Source organism: Tenrec ecaudatus, chromosome 5 (genome assembly GCF_050624435.1).
Source record: "Tenrec ecaudatus isolate mTenEca1 chromosome 5, mTenEca1.hap1, whole genome shotgun sequence".
Lineage (NCBI taxonomy): Eukaryota > Metazoa > Chordata > Mammalia > Afrosoricida > Tenrecidae > Tenrec > Tenrec ecaudatus.
This window is the reverse complement of record NC_134534.1, coordinates 173,880,243-173,906,118: the sequence shown is the minus strand read 5'-3', so window position 1 is coordinate 173,906,118 and position 25,876 is coordinate 173,880,243. Positions and strand designations below refer to the sequence as shown.

General features: G+C 43.0%; 1 protein-coding gene across 8 annotated transcripts in view; it reads left to right on the top strand.

The window, feature by feature from the left end:
* The window catches only part of CREM (cAMP responsive element modulator), an 89,564-nt gene that overhangs the window by 43,482 nt on the left and 20,206 nt on the right, over positions 1 to 25,876 (top strand). For 2 of the 8 annotated variants that reach the window (XM_075550277.1, XM_075550276.1), the window contains exons 4-7: positions 11,047 to 11,193; positions 13,822 to 13,919; positions 14,067 to 14,209; positions 21,451 to 21,639. The exons of 1 other annotated variant lie outside the window; for it this stretch is intronic. In XM_075550277.1, the coding sequence (XP_075406392.1) occupies positions 11,047 to 11,193; positions 13,822 to 13,919; positions 14,067 to 14,209; positions 21,451 to 21,639 (577 nt within the window). The remainder of the gene's footprint in view (positions 1 to 11,046; positions 11,194 to 13,821; positions 13,920 to 14,066; positions 14,210 to 21,450; positions 21,640 to 25,876) is intronic. 5 more of the 8 variants (XM_075550280.1, XM_075550279.1, XM_075550282.1 and 2 more) reach the window with 4 other exon arrangements.

The window sequence follows — 25,876 nt, the reverse complement described above, 5'->3', positions numbered from 1 at the left end:
AGGGCTTGGTGTGCCGATATGGGATCTAGACCCTCACTCTCTCTTCTTCCTTCTTGGTTTGCTCCCCTGTGGGCGTGGCAGGCCAGCCCCTCTCCCCAACCTGTAGGGTTAGTGTTGTCCTCTGGAGCACATACTTCTAGGGCGGGGGTCAGTTTGGCTCTGATTGGGGCTGGCCCTGTAGCCCACTCTATTCATGATTTGTGTCATGTGGGTACATTGCCATGGAGGTTTGGCGTATCATGGTGGGGTCTGCAGGCACACCCCCGTTTCTGTGGAGACAAAGATAATACCCTCCCCTTGGGTGCCCTGCTCCTCCAATGCCATCATTGCCCTCTTTCGCCCTGCCTTTCTCCCTCCTGCATACCCCCCCCCCCACCTTCTTTGTGTTGGAATGACATGCCCATCCTTGGGTTTGACCTGTCTCCTGCCCAACTGCCTGTACTTCACCCCATATAGTGTGACATAAGTGGCCTTTCTGTACCTACTCTGCTGATTATACTTACCGCAGTGGACTCATGTTGTACTTGCCCTTTTGTGGTTGGCTAACTTTGCTTAGCATAATCTCCTCCAACTCTTCCTATGAGATGATATGTTTCCGTGCTTTTTAGTGATACGTAGTACTCCATTGTGTGTATGTGCCAGAGTTTTTAATCCACTTGTCTATCAATGTAAATTTAGGTTGTTTCCAATTCTTTGCGACAGTGAACTGCATTGCAGTAAGCATTGGAGCTTAGACAACTAGTCTTGGTCGATTTCTTACCTCTTCTGGGTGTATGTCCAGTAGAGGGATTGCTGGAGGTAACTCAATTTCCATTTGTTTTAAATATCACTAGATGGCTTTCCACAGTGGCTGTACCTATCTACAGGACCACTAGCAGTGGAGAGAGCTCTTAGCTCACCACCTCCCCTCCAAAATTTGTTACTTTCTGATTTTCTGATTTGGGCTATCCTCAAGGGTGTTAGGTGGTATCTCAGAATTGTTTTAATTTGTATTTCTTTGGTGGGTAATGATTTATATGTTTATTGGCCATTCAGGTCTCCTATCTGTTCAGGTCTTTTGCCCCCTTCCTTAGGGACAGTGGTTCTCAACCTGTGGGTCGCAATCTCTTGGGGGTGGAAGGGGGTCAAACAACCCTTTCACTGTAGCGAAATGATGGTGATGAAGTAGCAATGAAAATAATATTTTGGTTGGGGGGTCATCACATGAGAAACTGTGTTATAAAGAAAGGTTCGTGGCATTAGGAAGGGTGAGAATCTGTTAACTGTTTTCTTCTTTTTGCAGGCCAGGAGAGTATTGCAGATTTTAGTAATAAGCTCTTTGTCTGCTGTGTCATTGCTAAGAGTCCTCTCCCAGGCTGGGGTCCTCTTGTCACTCCTGGGGAAGTCTTCCACAGGCCAGCGCCGTATTCTCTGTCACAATGGTATTGGAGCCACGTTTGAGGATTGTCATTGTCTTTATATCGATGTGTTCTCCATTCTGAAGGTTCTGGTCTTTGATCTTCAACAGGAAATGCTTCAAGTCCTCTTTGCTTTCAGCGTCTGGAGTGTGTCATCTGCATGCCAGGTTATTAATGCGTGTTCTGACCCTGAAGTAGCTTACTTCATCTATTCTGGTTTGTCAGATTATTTGCTCAGCATACAGATTGAGTTAAGTATGGTGAACGTGTCCACCCTTGAAGCATCTCTTTCTGCATTTTAAACCACACAAGGTCTCTTGCTCTGTTGGACCAGTTGCCTCTTGGTCTGTGTATAGGTTTCACGTAAGCACAACGAAGTGTTCTGGAATTCTCAGTCTTTGCAAAGCCATTCACACACTTGGTGAGGTCTGCAAAGTCGAATCCACATGACATCAACAATAAAATGGCGTCCTTTTCTGTTCTGGCAGTGCCTGGTCAATTACTACCACAATCCTTTTTAAAATTAGCTTCAATGGAATTTTACTGACAGATGATATTAATGATGGTCTTCTCTAACTTCTGCATTCTATAAGATCACTGCCATAGTACTTTTAAAATATATTCATAAATAAAATACATTCGTATTGGTTAGAATATAAAACCCTGCTCTGAATAGTAACAAAAACTCAAAGTCAAGATACTATAGTAAAAACCATGAAATGAACTGGTAGAAGGTAGAAACCTGTCAGAAGGAAAGTTCAAATAGTTTCCATTAGAGCAGTGGTTCTCAAGCTTCCTTACGCCATGACCCTTTAATTCAGTTCCTCATGTTGTGGTGACCCCAACCATAACATTATTTCCGTTGCTACTTCATCACTGTAATTTTGCTACGTGATGAATCAGGCGACCCCTGTGAAAGGGTCGTTTGACCCCCAAAAGGGTCGCAACCCACAGGTTGAGAACCACGGCATTAAAAGGAATGAAAGAAAAGGCTTAACGAGGCACCCTGTCAAGAGGCAGACAACTCCAGAGACGTGGAAATGAAGCCGTCCTGTCAAGTTCTTACTGAGTGGGTCTCACTGTGCCAAAGCTGGGATACTGTCCTTCAAAAGGTAAGGCCAACGCCCATGCCGTGGAGTCGATTCTGCCTCACAGCGACCCTGCAGGACCGACAAGAATGTCCCCATACGATGTCCAAGGCTGTCCAGCGGTGTGGAAGCAGATTGCCATGTATTTATTTTTCTGGTTGTGCAGCTGGTGGGCTTGGGCCACCGCCCTTTCTAGGAGCCAAGTCTTTAGCTCTTACGCCAACCTAGGCTTCCGATCTTCACTGCTTACTGGAAATATTAAAATAGATTTCTAAAGAATGGCTGCAATCTGATATTGGCTTTCATGAGGTGGATTTTTCTTACGCGGAATGAATTTATATAATACTAGAAACAGGCCTCCTTCCTTGTTCTTGTTTTATTCTGATGACTGAAAAACCACTTCCTGGTCCGGGGTGGAGGGGCGTGGGGAGGGGGAAATGGAGTGGGGGGGCAGTGCGCTGGAAGGAACCAGGAGGACTGCACAAGTAGATACCCACACTTTATCCTGGTGACGGGTGTATTACGGCAGTTTTTAATTGCCAGGGGAGTGGCGAGTCAGTTGTTTCCTGAAACGGAGTCTGGTCGGGCAGATGAGGTCAGCACCCTAGGCATTCAAACAGGATTTGAGGTGGTGCCATCCTGTGTGCCGTTGTAGAATCATACCAGCTCCAGGCCAAGCTCACCGCTGTCCAGCTAGCTGATGCCCACTTCTAGTGAACTGTGTAGGACAGGGTGGAACCACCCCAGCAGGTTTCAGAAACAGTAACTTTCTGGGATTAGAAATGTCCCTTTCTCCCGTAGTACAACTGGGGGTTTCAAACTGCTGACTTTGAGGCTCACAGTTGAATGTGTATGTCAACATGCCACCAGGACATTGAGGATCGTAATACATAGATTAAAAAACCAGTTAGGGGAGCTGATACCAAGGGCTCAAGTAGAAAGCAGGTGTTTTAAGAATGATGGCAACATATGTACGAATGAGGGACACAAATGATGTATGTACGGATTGTGAAAAAAGAGTTGTATCAGCCCCTAATGAAATGATTATAAAAAATACAGATTAAAAAAAACAAAGTTAAAAAAAAAAACAAAGACAAAGTTAAACCCACTGTCATCGGGTTGATGTCACCTCCAAGTGACCCCACCACAGGGTAGACCTGCTCCTGTGAGTTTCTGAAACTATCCAGGAGTACAAAGCCCTCTTTTCCCACAAAGGCAGCTGGTGGTTTCGAAACACTGACCTTGCAGTTAGCAACACAGCTCGTAAGCACCATGCATGCCACCAGAAACCCCAACCGATAGCAGATGTAAACATATTAGTCCCACTTGACTAATACTATGACAAACAAATGTGTTTCAATTGATATTCACAAGGTAACATTTTAACCCCATTGATTTTACAATATGTTAACTACAGTTTTTATGAAAGGACCCAGTGGGAAAGGAAGGCATATAAGACTAGCTACAACGAGCACCAGTGCTACCGTTTTCTGTGGGTATATGATTGTTCTCCCTTAGAACGACTCCGGGAGTGTTTCCAAACCTCCGAACCACCTGGTTCACGTTTGCAATACTCTTAGCTATGTCCCATTCCCCACCCCACCCCCGCCCCACCCCCTCCCCCGGGCTTCCCTTAGGAAAAAGACTCCTGAGGTTTGGTCATTTAATACATAGAAATCAGGATAGGCTTCCAATGTCTTGTGTAAGGCCTGGTGGGTCTTCATTCTGGCCCATGACCTTAAAGTTGGTATCAGAGCACGGATTTCTCAAGTGGGAGAATCAATCTGCTATATTGTGAATTCGCCACAACCTTCTCCCCTTTCCCCTCCTTTATTCACTGTCTTGAACACAGTCCCAGTAGCTCTGTGACATGACTGTCTGCACTGTGACATCATAAACCTCCCCTTAGGGAGCCTAGCTACAGACTGCAGCTCCTGTACCAGGGGCTAATCAAAGGCTGTGTGACAACATTAGGAGGTTGGCCCAGATTTCAGTGGGATCTTTAGGAGTTTCGTTTGTTGTTGTTTTGCCGTTTTAATTGCGAGGCCCAGGAGGGCAGTTGATTACATCATCAGACCCCCTGCTGTGCCGAGCGGCCTTGTCGGTGGATGTGGTGGCATCAGCATACTCTATGTTTGAAACACCCCGCAGAAGAGGACTGTTCTTCAGGGGACTTGGACACAGAGGTAAACGAGGTCTAGCAGCGGTTCATGCCACACGCTTAGGGAGACGCAGTCGAAATAGAGATCGACAAATAAATACAAAATTCATCCCTTTAACATCTGAAGTCCTGGTCTCAGCCTCTCTGATGAGTTGGGAATGAAGATGACAGAGTTGAAGCCTTTCCATGACTTTTCCCCCTCTTCATTTAGGGTCTTTAAAAAGCCTCAAACATCTCTTCTCTGTGAAGCTTTTACATAAGAATATCTTTAAAAAAAAAAAAATCTTAAACAGCCCTTATGCACATACCTGCGGGGGGAGGAGGCCTCTTCCCCTCCCTCCCATCATTTTCTAATCCTTTATACTGATTGACTTTTCTTACTAGACTTTGGCCCCACTTGAAATGATATGTTCATTTTCCTCATCTGTTTCACATCTCGGTCTGAAGGAGGAAGGCAGAGACTTTTCTGTTCACAGCTGTCTTCCCCCTTGTCTAGATTGGTCCTGAGGGTAGGCTCCCAATGATGGCTGTTGAGCGAATAGAAGAGAGCTGACTTGTTTCTCTCCGATTTTGCTGATGAAGACGTTTTGGACTGAAGACATACGATTCCACTTTTTTGCCTGTAGTGTACACATTTTCATTCAAGTGAGCTTAAGTTTGTCTTGCTCTAAGAGTGCCGGGTTTTGAGCCCTATTTGTACCTTACGAAAAGGAGACTTATAAATATTCTTATAGATTGATCTTTGTAGATATTTCTCACATCTTTAAGCCCTAATGAGCTCTACCCTGAGCTTGAGTGCCCCCCCCCAATTATCCCTGTTTATTAAACATTTCCACTTCGTTGCCCTGTAATTACTTACTTAATACTGAATTTATCACCTTACAGAAAGTAAAAAGATATTTCTTACCCTGTTTTGACTTTTGGGCCATTGTGCATGCTCTTGAATCATTGTTTTCGTTCCTTAGGCCGTCGGGACCATACCTTACCTCAAGGGTGGTCTTATTGTCCAGATCTATGTTGGAGGATACATAATTTTTTAAAAATGAATGATGTTTAACCTGTTAACGCTACTAATGTAGTTAAAGATCTAATGCCAGGCAGTTCATCAGTTTTGACAAAACTGATGAGCAGATAGACTGTCTTGGTCTTTTACCAGTTCTAAGGGGTCTGGTTAATAGATCATCTCTGAATTCTGACTCAGAAGAACAAAAACTAAACCCACTTCCATCCATTCCGTCCCCAACTCCTCGCAGCCCCAGGGCCACATAGAATCGCTCCATAGAGTTTCTGAGGCTGCAAGTCTTTATGGAAGCAGGCTACTCCATTTCCTGAGGAGCAGCTGTGGGCTCCATCTGCTGCCCTGGCAGTTGGCGTTCCAGTGCTTGAACAAGGCTCCTTGTATTTCTTCCCATGTGGTGTGTGTGTCCTTTGGCCTGCTTCCTGGCCTGTTATTAGAAAGGAGCCATCTCAGGGACTTTTTCATTGCCCATTGTGGACACACGTTTCATTGTTGATCTCAAGCTTGTATATTCATTTCCAGGATCCTGGGAAGACTCAGTGGGTTGAGCTCCCTTTTCACTTTAGTCATTCATTTCTTAAATTAATGAACAGGTTTTATTTATCTTGTTTATACCATCACCTTTTAGCCATTCTTGACACAGCCATTTGGACAAGGCTGTTGTGTGAACATGTGAAATCCTGAGCACTGTGTTTGAGAAAAAGTTAAAGCAAATGAAAGCATGATTCACAACGATCAAGAAGCACATGATATTTTGTTTTCAGTGTTTCAGAATACTTGATTCCTTTTGAACCGGTGAACATTTCCCTACTGGAAGCGAATGAGCCCTGCCTGCCATTTCAGTCTCCGGTTTTATCCCGCAGGGATTTCTGTAGCAGTCTTGCATTGGTGTTTGATCATTTCAAGTTTACGGTCTTCAGAGCTCCTGATCTATAGAAAGTAGAAGACTGGAATCACTGGGTAGCTGACACAGTGTTGTTGTTACTGCATGTTGTTGAGTCGACGCTGACTCATAGCAAGCCCCGGTGACTGAGGAGAGCTGCTACTAATCTTTATGGGAGTGCACTGCCTCGTCTTTGTCCCACGGAGAGGCTTGTGGGTTTGAACCACTGATGTTTTTATTAGCAGCCCGGTTCTCCAGTATTAAGCAACCAGGTCTCCTTTCTGTGCTTGCATGTGTTGTTAAGATGCCATTGAGTTGGTTCTGACGCACAGGGACCCCAACAGAACAAACCACTGCCCAGTCCTGCACCAGGCTGACAGTTGTTCGATCTCTTGCCCATGGTGGAGGCGAAATCACAGCCTTCCTCGGCACGCTGCTCCGGGAGAGGGCAGAGCCCATGCTAGTGCGCAGCAACCATTTCCAACGGATGGTCTGGGGACCCTGAGAGTCAGGCTTGTGAGGATGGAGCGACTCTTGTCCTAAGGCTAAGAGCTGGTTTTCTTTTTTTTCACTGTATTGACATCTGCACCGACGGACCCAAGCACATGAGGTGAAACTGCTGGCGTCCCAGCACAAACCCAAGTCGTATTTTTTACAGCCATGCACTTGCAGTAAAAAAAAAAGAGATTTTCCCTTAAGGCGTAGCCTTGATGATGGAATAAAACTTGACCCGTCTGTTACGTCTCAACCACTGTCGTCACTTTTAATGACGGGTGTAATGAAATGGGAGGGGCATAGAAAGCAGTTCTGAACACACTGAAGTTTGATGACGTTCTTGAGGAGAGGCAATTGATATTTTTTACTTGAGTGGCGAGATGCACGAACTGGACTCTCCTCCCATTGTCTTGTCTCAAAAGAATAACAAATGGAACAGATGAACCCCTCAGGACCAGTGGTGAGAGTGGTGACACCGGGAGGGAAGGGGGTGTAGAAAGGGAGAACCGATCTTGGGGATCTATGTGTAACCTCCTCTCTGGGGGATGGGCAATGGGAAGGTGGGTGAAGGGAGACGCCTGGCAGTGTAAGATAAGATAAAATAATAATTTATAAACTATTAAGAGTTAAAGGGGGACCGGGGAGGGGGAGGGAAAAAAAGAAAAACAAGTAGATTCCAGGAACCCAAGTGGAAGGCGAATTTTGAGAATGACGAGGGCAACGAATGTATAAGGGTGCTTTACTCAAATGATGTATGTATGGATTTTGATAAGAGTTGTATGAGCCCCAATAAAAAGATTTATTAAATTAAAAAAAGACAACTAAAACAAAAGAATAACAAATGGCTGTATTGTGATTAAACTTTAGTATCTGGAAGATATTTTCTTAAGAATGAATAAGTGAGCCTTTTGTTTCAAGGAAAATAGCTGACAGTATGATTTTCAGGTTTCCTTAAAATTCGAGATTTTAAACAAACATTTTTCATCTTGGAAATTTTGTTTCTTCCACTTGTCAGCATCCCAGAGGTGACTGACATGGTGGTAATTGGTGCGATTTTTCTGGTAGTGCATCTTGAAATATGCCAACATTGGAAAATCTACTTAATTCAGTGGGCCATTATTTCCCTGTGATGATTGCACAATATTATGAAATCTTACTTGACTCAATATTTCAGTCAAAGTTCAAAAAAGACCAACGATTTATCAGGTATTAGAATGCAAACCTGAGGTTTCAAATTCTACACAATGAGTGTCGTTGTGAGGTGCCTCCAATTCAGAGTGACTTTGTATCACAGAATGTCACCCTCACAAGTGTCCCTATGTCTGAGTGACTTTGGGCATACTACTAAAGTAGACTATGTCGGTTTTTTTCTGGAAAAGTTATTGAAATACATGTCCCTTTTCCAACGATAAATATGGATAAGGACCAGGTTTTCTTTAGGTACGTCACCTAAAGCAACATATTGCAGAGACCATGCCGAGTAGACATGAAGATCTAGCCGTCTTTATTTAAGCCATACTTTTTTTTTAATTCATTGTATTGGGAGCTCTTCCATACAACAATTGCATCAAGCATATTTGTACATATGTTGCCATCATCATTTCAAAAATATTCTCTACTGGAGCCCTTGGTATCAGCTCCTCTTTTTCCCTTCCCTCCCCTTACTCTCCCACCCTCGTGAGTCCTTGATCAATTAAGTATTATTATTATTATTTCATATCTTACACTGTCTATTGTCTCCCTCCACCCACATTTCTGCTATTCGTCTCCTTCGGGGTAGGGGGGCTATATATCCAACCTTGTGATGGGTTCCCCCTTTCTGCCCCTTCCCCCTCCCAGACCATTCCCCTCCCCTCATGATATTGCTACTCCCACTACTGTTCCTGAGGAGTTTATCGGTCCTGAATTCCATGTGTCAAGAGCTCTTATCTGTACCCATGTGGGCTCTGTGGTCTAGCCAGCTTTGTAAGGTAAGGTAGAACTAGGTCATGGGAGTTAGGGGGATGAAACAATCAAGAACCAGAGGAGTGATGTGTGATTAGGCGGCACTATACTACACCTTGGTTTAATATCATCTCTTCCTTATAACCCTTTTGTGGAGGGGGGTATCCAATGGTCTACAAATTGTCTCCACTCTAACCCCCCTCATTCGCATGGATATCGTTTGTTTTGGATCTTCTGATACTTGATTCCTGATCCCATTGACACCTTATGATCACACAGACTGGTATGCTTCCATGTGGGCTTATTTGCCCACATGGGCAAATAAGAAAAAAAAATGGCAACCCCTGCAACTTTTGTGTTACCACCTTTAATGTGGGATAAAGTATAGGTATCTGCTTTTGAGACGAGGCTGGTTCTAGCACTGATGGGGGGAGAAGGGAGACGTAGGCATTGCCTCCCTCTGGGAAAGCCTGTTACAGAATTAGTGGTATGCAAAAGAGGAATGCTTCTTGGTGATTGGACAACACAGTGGGATGGCCTTTTTGTAATTCACACCCATAGAGTCTTTTTAAACTTGTAATTGTTAATTCAACTGATTTTGTTATAGAATAAGCATTTTCTGTTCTTGTGAAAATGGAAGTTGGGCAGTGTGTACTGCAGGGGCAGATGGACTGCGTGTAGCCCTGCAGTTGCAGATGGGGTGTCTCCTGTCCTAGTTTCTCACGTTCTTTTCAACCCTTAGCTAGGCTCCTTTCCAAGGCCAGCTCAGGTTCTGGCTTCCAGTCCAAGCCTCGTGAACGGTTCCGGCCCACACTGGTTTTTCTGTTCTGTGCCACTGTGACATTGATGACCAGCACAATGGAGTCACTAGGCCTCTATTGTTCAGCGTGTTGTTGTTTCTTGGCTGTTTCATCCTACCTTCAACACATGTGGAATCTGGCATGGATGGTTTACTTTCAGGTTGCCAAGGGAACAGTGTTGTAAATAAGTATTAAAATGATTAGTTATAAGCCTAGTGTGGGGGAATTCTGATGTATTAGCATAAAAGATGGAAACGGCTGGGTGTTCCTTAAAGTGAGGTCACACAGAGGCCTCCTTCAGAGACCCTGTGGTTCTACTGTGACGCGGGACAGAAACCTGGTGGTTCATTTCATTTCCGGAGTCCCGGACAGCTTTGAATAAGTCATAGGAAAATGAAGGGTGAGTCTTTAAGAAAAGTTAATAAGATTACACTTCCCTAGAGGACAGAGTTGTTTGCAAATGAAGGAACTTGGAGGGAGATTGCTGCATTCTTGCCGGAAGGGCTCCCACTTGAAAGCCCTCAACGTAGCAGCTTCGAGCTGGCTGTACTTGCCTCTGCCATCCACACTGAGAGATGGTTCTCAGCTTCTCTCGCCGGGGAGAGTAAAAGTGGGGGAGGCGACACCAGCGCCCAGGGGTTAGCTCAGAGACACTAACGGGCATCAGAGGTCCTGCTAAAAATAACAATTTCTTTGATCTGACCTGTGCTTGCTCTTGTAATTATAGGGGCACAAAAGTGACTGATTTTCATCATCTGAGAGGAAAGGTATCAGCTTTCATCTAGCAATAAAACATCATATGCCCAACTGTTTCAGCTGTTAAAAAATAACTCAGTATGTTTAGGTTCTGTCTTCCATTGCTCTCAGTACACTTGGAGTTTGAAGAGTGAGAGAGGGCACTTTATAGTTGGGCCTGAAAAGGTGTCACTGTTAGTAGTCGTGAGCTCGTAGTGAGGTAGTTTAACTGCCTGAGAACTCCCTGCTGGGAACATTCTTAGCCACCGAAGCATGGGAACTGAAATGAGGAGCATGGGTTCTTTAACATTTATCACATCAGAGAATGACTGTTCTAGGACAGTGACTACCTCCTAATGGTAAGTACCACCGCTGGGTTGCCATTTCTTAGAAGCAGGGAACAGGAAAGAAAGACTGATCAGTCAGAATAGTGAACGAGATTTATCAAAACCAACCAGCCAACAAGAACACAAGAACCACCCAGCAAGGCTCAGCCATAACCCTCAATGATGGTCGTTTTTGCAGGTTTCTGTAGCTGGATCAGGCACCGGAAGAGGCTCCCCAGCTGTAACGCTAGTGCAGTTACCTTCGGGCCAAACTGTCCAAGTCCCGGGAGTCCTTCCAACAGCACAGTCATCGGTTATCCAGTCACCACCAATACAGACTGTTCAGGTTAGCGTCCATCCTGGGTGACTTGGCTTTGGCTTTCTCTCGAGCCTCATTTCCCCTCATCAGTTTTGTCATTTACTGTATGATTCTTCGTGAAACTTGTAAGTGCAAAATAATGCCATTAGACATTTGGGAGATTTCTTTTTTGAATGTGTGTAGCACATCCCGCCCTGCCTGACACATATACCAAGCCTCACTTAAGGGTTTGCAGTCTTGTCAGTGCCGAATTTGCACAATGAGCCCTTTTCCGATGCCAATTTACTTTGTACTCGGATGTTGCTCTGGGCTCAAGCTAGTGTTTATTTAGCGAAGCTGCCCTTCGATGCTTAAAGATATTTGGAAGGTTCTCTGGAGAAGTTGTCTGATAAGCAGAGTAATAGAAAAGTTGCATTTCCTATGCTGCTTTTATGAACACTCGGGGTAGTGAGAGGTAGAAATTTACTTATGATGAGAGACTACATCAGTGCTGGCTCATGATGTATTGGTGGCACCATAGCATAAGGCTGTACATCACACATTCCTCTCAGATTAAATGGTGGCTTTAGTAGACATTATAATTGTGGTGTTCTTCCAGAGATTTATTTTATTATTTACTACCATCATGGTTGGTCATAGTTTTTCAAATTCCTTGCCGCTACAACTTTTGTGTGGGTGTATGCATAAGTACGTGTTAATGACTACATCGGTAGTTTTTATGGGTGCATTTTTGAAGCATAGTCTTCTTGTTAATGGAATTTATTTCTATTGCTCTTGTAGGTCAGTGTGTTGTCATTATTTAAATGTGTCATTTGAACCTGATTAATTGATGAAGAAAAAAATCTGTGAGGAAAACAGAAGATGAGCATTATTTATCAGTCCTGTCCTTCTCTTGCCTCTGAGTATTGTTTATTCTGGAGTAAGAGTAAGGGCTACAACACGATATTGAAAATGGGAGATTTACAGCCATCAAAGCATGCTCCCTTTGTCACAGGCTGTTGGTGTGTTGCCCATTGGGTTTCCTCGATGGCCTGACCTTCCAGGTGTCTGACTTGTTCTAACCCATGTTGTGTGCTAAGGAAGTCTTTCTGCCATCCTCTTTGTGTTCTGACTTTTACCGGGGTAAACTATCTATTGAGGTCTAGTTTTAACCGGATTGGCATAGGAGGAAAGCGTCATCTTGTGTTCAGTAGGCTCTTGTTGAAGGAAAGTTAGAGAGATAGGTGCTGCTCAGGAGGGTCTTAGCATGCCTCCCTGTTGGCCAATGGGCAAGCTGCTTGGTCGCTTCTGTTTTCTCTGAAATGGGTAAATGAGAAACAAGGGGTGTTGTGATGATTACATGAAAGTTGTGTAGAAACCTCAGTGTACCATAAAAAAAATTACTTGGTGTTGATATAAGGTTATCTCAGTGCAGCAGTGGTTTTTCCAGTAAGTCTTCATTACCATTGTGGGAGTGTTGGGTGTCTAGGACTACATGGTCATACACGTATCCATGTGGGCTGGGAGTTCCATCTTTCTGGTTCTCTACATTGCTGCATTGTTGATATTTTAACACACTCTTTTGGGTTTGTCCAGGTCCAATTCCCATGTAATTCAAATACTTGATTGGTTTAAGTTCGGAATGGCCTTAAGCTCTCAGAATTAAATGGCTGAATATATTAAATGAGTACAATAATGTTGGAGAATTCACTGGTTTTTAGGTTTCCAACTTTTTTAGTAATCATGTTATTGTTATTGCATAAAATACTACTTGATATGAAAAATGAAATCGTGTTTAAATCTCTGCTCTTTTTTTAAGGGAAAATGTATTTTCTTGACCATTACTACCATCACATTCCCATCTTATAATAGAAATCCTAATTTTAACCAAGCTTCTTTATTTATTTTTTTCCTGCACCAGTCTTCTTTCTCTTTTGTGTATATCTAATCCCTAATTTGAAGCAACTCTAGTGCTGTAGTGAGTTACAGGTTGGACTGCTAATGAAAGGTCAGCAGTTCAAATGTACCAGCTGCTCAGCAGGAGCCAAACAAGGCTTTTTACTCTCAGCAGTTCGAATCCACCAGCTGCTCGGCAGGAGCCAAACAAGGCTTTCTGCTCCGGTAAAGACTTACAGTCTCAGAAACCCACAGGGGCAGTGCTACCCTGTTCTTTCAGGTCTCTATGAGTCATAGTTGGCTCAATGGCAGTGCATCTTAATCCCTAATTTGAAGACCCAACTCAACGCCACCAGTGTAATCCTGACGCTGGCATGTAACTAGGAAACCCAGGTGCTTTGCTCGGTTTCTGTCAGTCACTTTCTCACTCCTTGTTGGAACTCTAAGGGCACTTTCAGCTTATGATCTTAGAGGTGATGCGCAGTCTCCTGCGCGTCCTCACCCGCATCTCCCCATTGCCTTTCTGTAGACTTTCATTAGCCTGTACCAGTCACCTCCACGTTCCCTTATTCACCGGCTGGTTCTACACGGTCAGGGTTGCTGTCTCTCCTGGCCTGGCTCGGCGAGTTTCCATGTTGAGGGTTCCCCACGTTCTGTAGCCTGGTCCCCACCGTAGCGCCTGGCTTGTAGTTTGCACACCTACACTCTTGCATTGCTGGTTGAGTGAGGGAGAGAAGCTCGTCTCTTTTATGATGCATTTCAGAAACTCTTGTATTATAGGTAGCAACAATTGCAGAGACAGATGAATCTGCAGAATCAGAAGGTGTAATTGATTCTCATAAACGTAGAGAAATCCTTTCACGAAGACCCTCTTATAGGTAAGTTAATGATGTTTCCTACTTTGCTGGTACTTTGTCGAAAGAGAATGATTTATACATCAAGCCTGTTGTTGTAGTTTTGCTGTTTCGAACCCCTTCTCCCACCCCTTACCTTTAATTATGGATATTGTAATATTTTTATTTTAGAAAAATACTGAATGAACTTTCCTCTGATGTGCCTGGTGTTCCCAAGATTGAAGAAGAAAAACCAGAGGAAGAGGGACCGCCACCTAACATTGCCACCATGGCAGTGCCCACCAGCATATATCAGACCAGCACGGGGCAATACAGTACGTATGCTACAATGTGGTACAACGTAGGTCTAGCTTTAACGCCTCGGTGACAGTGAAGTACCCACCCCAAGCTGTGGCACGAAACCAGGCCACTCAGCCCACCGTAAACTGCGCGTTGTTGAGTGAAAAGTCTGCATTACATACACAGTGAGGGATTTGGATTAGCACCTGTGCTACACCGCTTACAAGTACACATTTCTTTTCTTTTTTTGTTGTAAAGATCATTTTATTTGGGGCTCTTCGACCAAAAAGTACACACCTCTTATTACTGGATGTAGACAAAAGTTGCGGGGTGAAAGTCAGGCGAGGGGCAGTTCTTCCTCTGTGGATGTGTGTTTCCATCTTTAAGGGAAATGAAGGACTGCGTGTTTGTGATCTAAATGGGGCATATGAACACTGTCAGATTAAAAGGTCTGTGTTGCATTCTCCTCGGCTCTTGTTCCCAACAACTGCACACGGTGCTTTCTAATCTCAAGGTGATCTGTTTGTGTTTGGAAATTATGTTTTAAATGCGATCTTGTTTTCATTACCCTCTGCTGTATTAATTTGTGCTGTGGTTTTTCTTGAAAGAGAATGAAAGAAATGGTGTATCTTTTTTAAAAATTTAGCCATTGAATGGATCATTTTAGTTGAAATCAATATTAGGAGAAGAAAAACTCCCAAGCTGGACCTTGAGAGTCCTCTGGTCTGTTTGCCCAAGTGGGATTGTTCGACGGGGTGTCAGGCCTCTGCACTGCCGCCAGCAGGTGCCGGTATGCGGAGCACTTGCCTCCCTTGGCCTCAGACAGGCAGCTCACATGGGATCCTCCTTGCTGGTCAGCTCTGACCTTGAACAGCTCTACACGTGCTATTATTGTTTGTTATTTGTGACACGGCAGAGGCAAGGTGGGAAATGACAGCTGGAATGCTACAAAGACATCTTCAAGTTCCATCTCCAGGGCACCATCCTATATTTTCCCTGGCACATCTGAATACTGCCCAGTTATTCTGATAAGGACCAAGAGCGCCCTGTACATGGTACTCTGCAAGGAGGAGAGTGCTGGTTAATTTGCCTGGGGTCTTAGCTGGACACGGAAACCCTGAAAGCATGGTGGGGTGAAAGAACGTGGGAGCGGGGCACCAGGGAGGGCAGGAGCCTTGTGCCTGGGGGCCCAGAGACTTGGCTTCTGGTTTTAGTCTCTGAGACCTCGAATGTCAGGGCAAGAAGCTTTCTTTCTTTCTTTTTTTTTTCTGTTTTTTTTTTAAAACATTTTATTAGGGGTTCATACAACTCTTATCACAATCCATACATATACATATAAAGCACATTTGTTACATAAAGCACATTTGTACATTCTTTGCCCTAATCATTTTCAAAGCATTTGCTCTCCACTTTCTTTCTTTCGTTCTTCCTCTCTTTATCATTTTATTGGGGCTCATACAACTCTTAATCACTGTCCATCCATCCATCCATTGTGTCAAGCACATTTGTACATTTGTTGCCATCATCATTCTCAAACATTTTCTTCCTACTTGAGCCCAAAGCTTTAGTTTTTACATCTCAGGGCGGGTTTTTTGTTTTGTTTTTTTGTCTTTGAAGTGGGAATAATACCAAGCTGCCCAAACTTTGGTGTTAGTGTGGGGTCACAAGGAGGAAACAGATCCGTGGGGAGGGAAGAGAACGTCCTACTACTCCACCAGCCAGCGGTCAGTAAGCCGTTGTCCCCAGCCAGGTGGGGCTTCATTCCCTGTGCGGTGCTCTCACTGACTGGCCCCTTTAACCTTCCCTTGGGGGTGGAGGTGGGAGGAGGGTTGGTGGAAGGAGGTAGAGTCAGAAGTCCGGGTTAGGAGCTAAAAAAAGCAAATGTTTAGAAGTTAGATCATTGTTTCTTGGCCCCAGAAGAGGTCATGGACTCGCACTTGTTTAGATTTCTTAATTCGGATCAATACAGTATGATCCTGGCCATTGTTTTTAAAGAGGAAGAGGTGGTGGTGGTTCGCAGTGCAGGCCATGTATTGGTTCATGTTCAAGGGTTTCAGAGATGTCTGTTGCCTTTGTTGGAAAATACATTCCTAGGCCCTTAAGCAACCTTCAGAGGCCAGGTGGTGAGATGGTGCAGCTGCTAAGTGAAAGTGGTAGTGGGCGCCCAGCCGCAGCTCTGCAGCAGAAAGAAATGGCCGACTGCTGCCTTTAGGACTACAGCCTTCAACTCCCTGCAGGGCTGTCTCTTAGTTCTCCTCCAGGGTTATTAGGAGTAGAACTCAGCCGGACAAGAGTGGCTCTCGTTTGGTCTTGCTTTAGCCGCATTTGTTTATATGCACTTTTTCTTTTTCATTTGAGACAGCAATACTCAAAGCAGTGACTTAATTGAAGGTAAATGTATACTATACCAGATCCATTTGTCTGGATCATGGCTCATCATTTCGTGTTACGCCTAAATATTTAGGAATGAAAACAAGCACGGGATCCTTTGCTTCTTAAAGTAGCAATGTTGATTTTGCTAGACTGTCTGTCTGTCAATTGATAGGTACCTATTTTTGAGACCCTTCGTGGTCTTCTGTTGCAAAAAAGCTTTTTAGATTTTAGTCTTTGCTCAATTTTAATCCACAAATGTAACTTACCCCTTATTTTGTTTTCTTTAAAAATATATACATAATAATATATAATTATATATATAAATATATAAAACAAAATATAAAATAGAGTTCCTGACACGTGTGTGTGTGATGAACTCTATTTTTATTTCGGTATAGTTGAAATTAAAAACAAAAAGAAAAAAAAAAAACAAAAAGAACCAAGTCTGTGCCACAGTTGAAATAAAATACTGATAAACAGACTGGTTTTCTCATTTATAGACAGTTTTTTTAGACTTTGGAATGATAAAAGGTATTTGAAAGAAGTTTCTTTATTATTTCAACTTTTTTTTAATGGAAAAAACTATGACATGAAAGTTGGACTAGGTGTTCTCTGGGGTTGAGAAAAATAACTTAAAGTAGGCAGGCATTCATGATTGTAACATTAAGTAAGTGAGCTTCCTTAGGGAAATCTTCAGTGAAAGTTACTGGTCTCCATGATGGTTGTGTTGCATGATAATTAAGTAATATTGACTCAAAGAAAGTCTAGTCTGGTGGAGATTATTTACGAATGCATCAGTATGGTGGTCCAGATAATTCTAGAATTAGCAAAACATGTGACTTGCTTCATAAGACCTTTACAATATGCATCAAATGAGGGTGAATCCCAAAACAGCATGGCAGTGGCTACTACAGAGATTGAAAGGTTTGGGTGGAAGTGTCTTTAGACACTCTGTTTTCTCTAAAGACAAGCCTTTTTTTCCCCTGTCCTTCACCTCCTATATCCTACCTACTCCCTTTCCATTTAAGCGCTACCTGTCACCCAAGACGTCAAATTATTGTGTACATATCCTTTAACTCTCTGCCTGTTTCTACTTTGTTTTACTATGAACCTTAGTAGAATGAGCCTAATTACTAGCATTCTTAATACACTAGCAGTCAGTTGGGAAATCTAAAACCCACCATTAAAAAAAGACACCCGGGAGCCTTTGTCGAGTTGTAAGAATTCTTAAGTCTTACATTGGACCAAGACATGACAACTACAGAGCCCTGTCATTTGGATGAGGGAGATATTAGCCTGAGCTCGCCGTTATTTTCCATGAACGTTTTGAAGCCCCTCATATGTGAATACACATTCCTAGTGGGCATGGAGTCTGATGTCACAGAAAGTGTGTTTAAATAGGCAGTGTCCGGTGTGAGCATCATTTCAGCAAAAGGTCTCACACACAGCAGGCACCAATAAATGTCTTGAAAGGATAGCTACACTTCCTCACTAATTTAAGCTGGGAATCCAGTAGGGGTTAAATGAAGTCTGGGATCAGATGCCAATGGTAGACTTTAGTTTTTCGAGTCTAATAAGATGGAAGGCTTTGGGATTCGTAAATCTGAGGGGAGAGCAGCTGCTTTCAAGGATAAAAACCACAAGCTAAGTACATAAAACACAATCTGTCCTTTCTCTTTTCAGTTAACCTCGTCCCATCATCCAACCAAAACGCTCTCTTCTTTTCCTGTCAAGCGCTGACATAGCAACACTCCGTTTTCTTGTACCATTTATCCTCTGGCCACTCCATCGTGTGGGAGACGAAAGCTGAAGGCATCTCACACACTCAGACTCGGGGCGGAAAATGTTCCACCAACGAGTCTCATACTTTAGCCGAGCTTTGATTTTGCCATTACCCAATAACAGAGGACCTTCCTGTTCAAATTGTTATCTCATTGACAATAAATCAGATTTCCTAATAGTCCAGGATATTAAGAATAGGCATGTGTATGTGTGTGTGTTTAAAAAAAAGTTGACAAGAAACTTTTCAGATTGCAAAATAGAGAACATAATATGCTTTCAGTAAACATGATTTAATCAGTAGGGGGAGGGAGATAAACTTAACTAAATGAGATTAATCTGACATATTTTGCTTTAGCTAATTAGTTATTAAATATGGAAAAAATTTTAATATGGAAATTCTGGCAAATATAAATGGAGAGGATTTTGATTTTTTTCTGCCCACTCACTTTCAAACCTCTCCTTATACCCCAGGAGTATTTACAAACAAATCCCAGCTATCACATCTGACTTAGCATTTTTAAATTAAAAACTGGCCTTTATTGAGACCACTACTAATTTTACTTAGGGGCCTCACCTTTGATAATGCTTTTCTGGGTTGGCATATGGTACAAAGTAACAAAGGCCATATACATTCCTGTTGGTAGAGGAGTCAAAATTGGTAGATGTATTGATTAGAACTCAGGCAGAATACGTATTATTTCTTTACCCAGCTGCTATATATAACATAACTTCAGTTTCCATTAGTAATGGATTCAAGTCTGTTAATATGCCATCTCCTGGATCGAGTTGGCTAGTCTAGACAAAAATTTCTTTAAAAGCTCATGGGGCACAAAATTCTGCTACTTCCACTGTAAAGTGACCATTGAGTACTTCTTACGAAGAACTATTAACAGGATTAACACTATTTCAAATTAATATCAGAGAGAAATCCAGCTCTTTGACAAAAAGGATTTTTTTTTTCGTTGAAAATGGTGTCTCCTAAAGTGGGTGCTACTGGGGATGCTGGAACAATGCAGGGTGTGACTGGACTCTGGGTTACAGTGCAAATGGTTTTTAGTTGCCTGGAGGCTGCTGAGTGATCTTATATTTCTGTAAAGACGGTGGTAGACCAAGTAAGTGTGAGAGCCCGTGATGTCAATGGTGGCGTTTCACAGTTCTTCTACAAAGGAAGAAGAAAAGGAGGAGTGCGGGAAGGATTGAAGGCTTTGACAAAGCTGATGACAGATGAAGGGTAGAATATTAATCAATGAAGCTTTGTCTGAGGTCTCCTTTAATTTGATGCTGGCCTCTTAACTATAAACCTGCATATAAGTCTGGAAATGTTTTATTCATATTTAAAGTCACCCTCAAGCCAATTGCAATGAAAAGACTCGCAAACAAAACCTTGCTCGGTCAACTTTACCAAGAGAAAGCTGGCCCTTTTCCCAAAGAATGTCCACACTTAAATGTTCAAGATGAGCACAAGGGAGAGCCTCTGAGTCAGGGTCTGAGCTTTAAATTAAAAGAAAAAAGAAGTAGTAAGCAATTGACCGAAGAATAAAAGAAAATGAAATGATCCATGATTTTTTTAAAAAGGATAATGGAGGTGTTTGTTTTTTTGGGGGGGGGGGCGGGGAACCTCATGCATGACAACATAGGAACTGCATTCATGACCAGCCATGCAGATTCAAGAAAGCTCGTCTTTCTTCATCTTCCCTTTTAAGAAAATAGACACTGATAGATCTTTCCTCAACCGTTTTATTGCACAGGGTGAATCTTGAGACCCATGAAATTTTTGGAGCGTCCTTGTTGAATCTCTTTTGAAGAATTTGTACAGAATGTGATGGTGTAGGTGGGCCAGGGAAATAATCACACACACACACACACACACACACACACACACTCCCAGGATTCCTCATCCGTGTCACTCTTCAGTTTCTCTCGCATGTAGTCTCATCTGCATCTCAGTGAATGAGACTGAGGTCCTTTTACGAATGTGTATCGTTTCTGTGAGACAGGGAAGTTTCGATCAAGACTTCTTTGAAGGGTTCCATGTTGCTGCTGTTCCTTTTTCCATAGTTCTTGACAGGTTTACCCTATTGGGCCCACACTTCAGTCTTTTGTTTGGATGTTATTTAAGCCTTTGGAGATACATTGGAGATATTCAGAGTGCATGTTAGACACTACTTTAACATTTTTACAAAGCATTAAAATTGAGTTGTGTTCTAGTGATGGGTCTTTTGTTTGTTTCTTTCTTTCATTATAAAATCTAGTTAGGTACTTGATTCTGAGTCTCCTGTGCTCAAACCTGAATATGTAATCCTTATATTAAAATCCCCTCAGATAATTTGTACAGTACTTGTCTACTGGAGTGTAATTTTAAAACATTTGCTCAACTATTCTTTGGGTTAATGTTACTTTTAAGCATGGCTGGCAATTCTCAGTATTTAGAGAAATTCTACCTCTTATATTTGTTGCTATGGGCTGCGGTTATTCAAGACTCTTCATAGAGATAAATATTGTAGCACAAATTCTTCCAGTCCTTTGACCTTTTAATTTTAAGGTGATTTCCAACTTCACATTTTATATCCCAGTATTTTCTGACATAGACAAAGTGGTGAAGGTCACAGCTTTCTAACATTGAACTTCAACACCCAGACACGTTCTATTTATTCCTGTAAAAGTGACTTCATTTGTGAAGAATGGAGGCACCCTGTGCCTTCACTGTGATTATGGTGCTCGAGTAAGAAAGCTCATGGACCATTTCTCGAACATTGTTTATAACCCAAAATATCTGAGCAAATGGAGAAAATCAAGCAGCTGGGCTCTTCCCCTTACTGCTCTCTTCACCCTTCGTCTGAAACGATTAAGTTGGCCGGGTGCCCGGCAGGAGGAACTTCGGTAGTCTATGAACTCCAAACTACTACTCTTGAGTATATACGTAGCCGTGTGTGCATAAACATAACCTCGCTGAGTGTTGCCCCATCAGGAAACGGGTGATCCTGAGTCTTCACAGAGAAACAAGGGCAACTTGAACATGAGAAGCAATGGTAATCAGTAGGCCCAGCGTACTCTCCCCAGTAGGGGATTATTCACGGTCAATCCTGAAACTCGCTAACGCTTCTTTTCTTTTTCTGTTAAGTTGCTATAGCGCAAGGTGGAGCAATCCAGATTTCTAACCCAGGATCTGATGGTGTTCAGGGACTGCAGGCATTAACCATGACAAATTCAGGAGCTCCTCCACCAGGTGCTACAATTGTACAGTACGCAGCCCAAGCAGCCGATGGCACACAGCAGTTCTTTGTCCCAGGCAGCCAGGTGGTTGTTCAAGGTATAGTTTATTCATCTAATACATTTAGATTACCCATGGATTACCATTGTCGCACCATTCAGTGGCGGTTTTAGAGCTTTCTGAAATACACAGCAGGTAGACTGCTGCAGGGGGTGGTCGGGGCTGGGTGGGGAGGGGGCAGGGAGGCACTAACAAGGCTTGATTAGTGCAGTCATTTAATTTAGGACCCTACGTTAGTACATTGCATAACAAGGTCAAGAAATTGAGTGACTTTTACGTTTTAACATCATATGGTTCTAAAGAAAGGTTCATTTCGTATAGGATGATGGGAAAGGGGAGTTGCAAACATGAATGAATATTTTAATGAAGTAACTATCCCAAATGTATGAGGATCCGTATTACTATAAAAATCATAGACCCCTTTTAGTAAACAAAAATACCAACGTGGGAAGCTACTGCTTTTGAACCGGTGACCCACCTCGGTTTATCCGCTTCTGAGGATGGTGTTTCCATTTCTCTGCCCTTCCCCCAAAGAAGCCGGCGCTCGCTTTGACGTATACTAGGTCAATCAAAGAACTCAATTCCTCTACGCTAAGTGTGGAGAACAGAAAGAAGTCTGTCGGAAGGGGCATGAGCGGAGCTGTGGGGTGGACGGGGTAAGGTTTGCCAACAAAGCTCTTGTAGGACAGTGCTCGCCACCCTTGAAGGGTGAGCCGATACATGGTCTTGATGAGAAAAAAATGCCCTCTGCAATTTTACTGGCATTTTTCTCACCAGCAGAATGCCCATTTTTCCTAAAACGTCTCCATAAGTCCCCGTGATTGTCCTGTGTCTGTCCTTCCAGGGAGCCTATTCATATGACCTCATTGGAAGGAACTGTTTTGATTGGACTTTGCTCTCTGAATCCTATTAGTAGATCCAAGCTTCGGTTCCAGTTCCAGTTGGTCCTATGAAAGTGTCTCTGTTAGCGTTGATCTTGCTAAAAAGGAGGAGGAAAGATCACCTCTTAGAACTTTTTGGCAAGAGCTAAGCTGTTTGTTTAAAACTGGAGATGCCCAACCAGGTGAGCTCCCCACTTCAGTGACGACTGCCACTGAACTCTGCAAGATTCTCAGGTGCCCTTCTCCCAGTCTGAGAACTTCAGTCTATTGGTCGTGGTTGATAGTCTGTTCTCTTTACTCATCTTTATGGTCTCCCTAGCCTTCCATAAAATGGTTGATCCATCTAAAAATTGTTTCCCAAAATAAATAAATAGAAATATAGGGCTGTCAGGAATGACTGAAACCCAAGTGAAGGCTGAGCATGATAATAGTGGGACAAGAGGAAAGTCAAAGGAAATAGAGGAAAGAGCTAGGAGGCAAAGGGCATTTATAGAGGTCTAGATAGAGGCATGTCCATATGTACATATATATGAGGATGGGGAAATAGATCTATGTGCATGTATTTATAGGTTTAATATTAAGGTAGCAGATGGACATTGGGCCTCCACTCAAGTACTCCCTCAATGCAAGAACACTTTGTTCTATTAAATTGGCATTCTATGATGCTCACCTTCCCAACACAATCGCTGAAGATAAAGCAGGTGCATAAGCAAATGTGAAGAAAGCTGATCAAAAGATATAGCGTCTGGGGTCTTGCTTGAAGGTGAACAAGCGGCCACCTAGCTGGGAAGCTATAAAGCCCACATGGAAGAAGCACACCAGCCTGTGTGATGACGAGGTGCCTAAGGGATCAGTTATCAGGCATCAAATAACAAAAAAATCCTGTTCATTATGAATGAGGGTGAGTGTGGAATGGGGACCCAAAGCCCATGTGTAGGCAACTGGACATCCCCTTATGGAAGGGTCGCGGGAGGGGACGAGCCAGTCAGGGTGCAGTGTAGCAACGATGAAACATACAACTTTCCTCTAGTTCCTAAATGCTTCCTTCCCCCCTCTCCCTCTATCATGATCCCAATTCTACCTAAAAAATCTGGCTAGACCAGAGGATGTACACTGGTACAAATAGGAACTAGAAACGGAATCTAGGATGGGTGATCCCTTCAGGACCAGTGGTGAGCAAGTGGCGATACTGGGAGGGTGGAGGGAAGGTAGGGTAGAAAGGGGGAACCAATTACAGGGATCTACATATAACCTCCTCGGGGGACGAGCAACAGAAAAGTGGGTGAATGGAGACTTCAGACAGTGTAAGATATGACAAAATAGTAATTTATAAATTATCAAGGGTTCGTGAGGGAGGGGGAGTAGGGAGGGAGGGGAAAAAGTAAGAAGCTGATGCCAGGGGCTTACATGGAAAGCAAATGCTTTGAGAATAATGAGGGTAACGAATGTACAAATGTACTTTACATAGTGGATGTGTGTATGGATTGTGATAAGAGTTGTATGAGCCCCCAATAAAATGATTTTGAAAAAGAAGAAGAAATATGGGGCCGTGTTCATGTAAATTTGCTGCAGAGCTTCAGTGGCTTGAGTGCCTGTGCACTGTGTTTGGTTAAAAACTCGATCTTAGTCCAAGTAGCTTTTCCCCGGTCTGGAAGGCACTCTAATGAGATGAAAACAAGTGCAGTACTGAGAGAGCTTGTCTGTAGTCATCCGCTGATCAGAGACATGTTTACACTTGTTCTGTGTGGAATAAACCTGCTATGTATGAACCAGAATCCTGTAGTAGCAGTACTGACTTACCCTTGGGTTTCCAAATACATTGCTAACATTATCTAATCTGTGAAGACGCACAGAGTCCACAGTGTCTCACGTGTGTTTTGTGTTGTTTCCACCCTGCTTAAATATAATTTCCAGACAACTCCTCTTTAAGAAGAACAAAACATTCTTAGATATTCCAATTCTGAGGTACCCACCCATTCTAGCCCTTCTCGAAGCTAACAATAGTGACATGAAACAGTTGCGGTATATCCCCAGGGACGGTCTCACGACTACCAGGGTTCCAGAGAGGATAGTGGTGAAGCACTGCCTGCGAAGCTAAAGCTTGAAACCCCAGCTACTCCTGGGAGAAAGATGTGCACCTGCTTCTGTGACGCCCGCAGCAGCTCTCCTCTGTCCTGTAGGGTTGCTGGGAGTCAGACTATGGCAATGTGTTAAGATTTCAATTGAGGTTGAGTTACACATGCTTTTCATTTCGTTCACTTGTGTTTATGGTCACTATCATGAAATAGAAAAATAAGCCCCTAGGGCCATGTAGAACCGCCCGCTAGGATGTCCAAGGATGCTCGTCATGAAAACAGACGTTCAATTTTGTTTTCCCCATTAGGGGCTCCTGTATTCGATCCACTGACACAGCTTTATCAGCTGAATGCATTTAAGCATTTCCAACAGGGCTTCTTCCAGTAATACTAATAGTTGTGTTTAATACAACCTTTGAAAATCCTGTGTTTTAATTTAATTCTCAACCTTCTTGATAGACTTAGGATATATTACTAATTTTTAGAGTAGTAATACTGTTTTGTGGGGTTTTTTTTTTTTCAGTTTGAAAATCTTGCATGTGTGGAGAGAAGTAGAATTATAATTGGTGAATCGTGTAGTAATTTAATCCTAGGTCTTTGAGAGGTTATGCAGCAGATGGTAAAAATATCTGAAAAATGGAAGAAAGTGACCCGGCACGGGGAAGATCACATACTTACCTAGTACTTTTCTCTCAAATGTTTTTTGTTATTCTTGTCTTCTAAGTCAACTGTTACAGCTCACAGTTCTTTTATATTTAAGGGCATAATCGGTAAATCATTTCTTAACATTTTGCCCCTTTTCATGGGAAATATGTAAGCAAAGCGGATTCATTCGTTAGCAACAAAGATAATTTTTTGTCGTTGTTCTGTTTTGCATAGATAATACTCACTGGGCTCAGGGAGTTACTTAAGAAGGCTTTTTCACCTAAAAGTCACGCAGATATTCTTCGACATTCTCTTCTACGAGCTGTGCAGGCTTCCCTCTCACCGTGAGAGGTTTAATGCAGTTGAGCCCTCCGGCCCTTTGTGGACACTGTTTCTTCTGGAGCCCATTCCCCTTCCAGTGGCTTGTCCATTCCCATCGGCTTATGGAATCGTCTTAATGTGTGTAGGGTCGCATCTGTTCTGGGTTCTGCATGGGAACGCTTCCTTTGTACCATCGGTCACTTTTCTTATGTCGGCACTGTCCTGTTTTACTGTTTCCTGGGACAAGCTGCTCTTTGACTTCTTTTTTTTTTCAGAGCTCATTTCAGTATTTGTGAACTGTCATTCTTTCAGAGGCATTTTGGAACAAGGCCCAGTGCCTAAAAACCTTTCAAT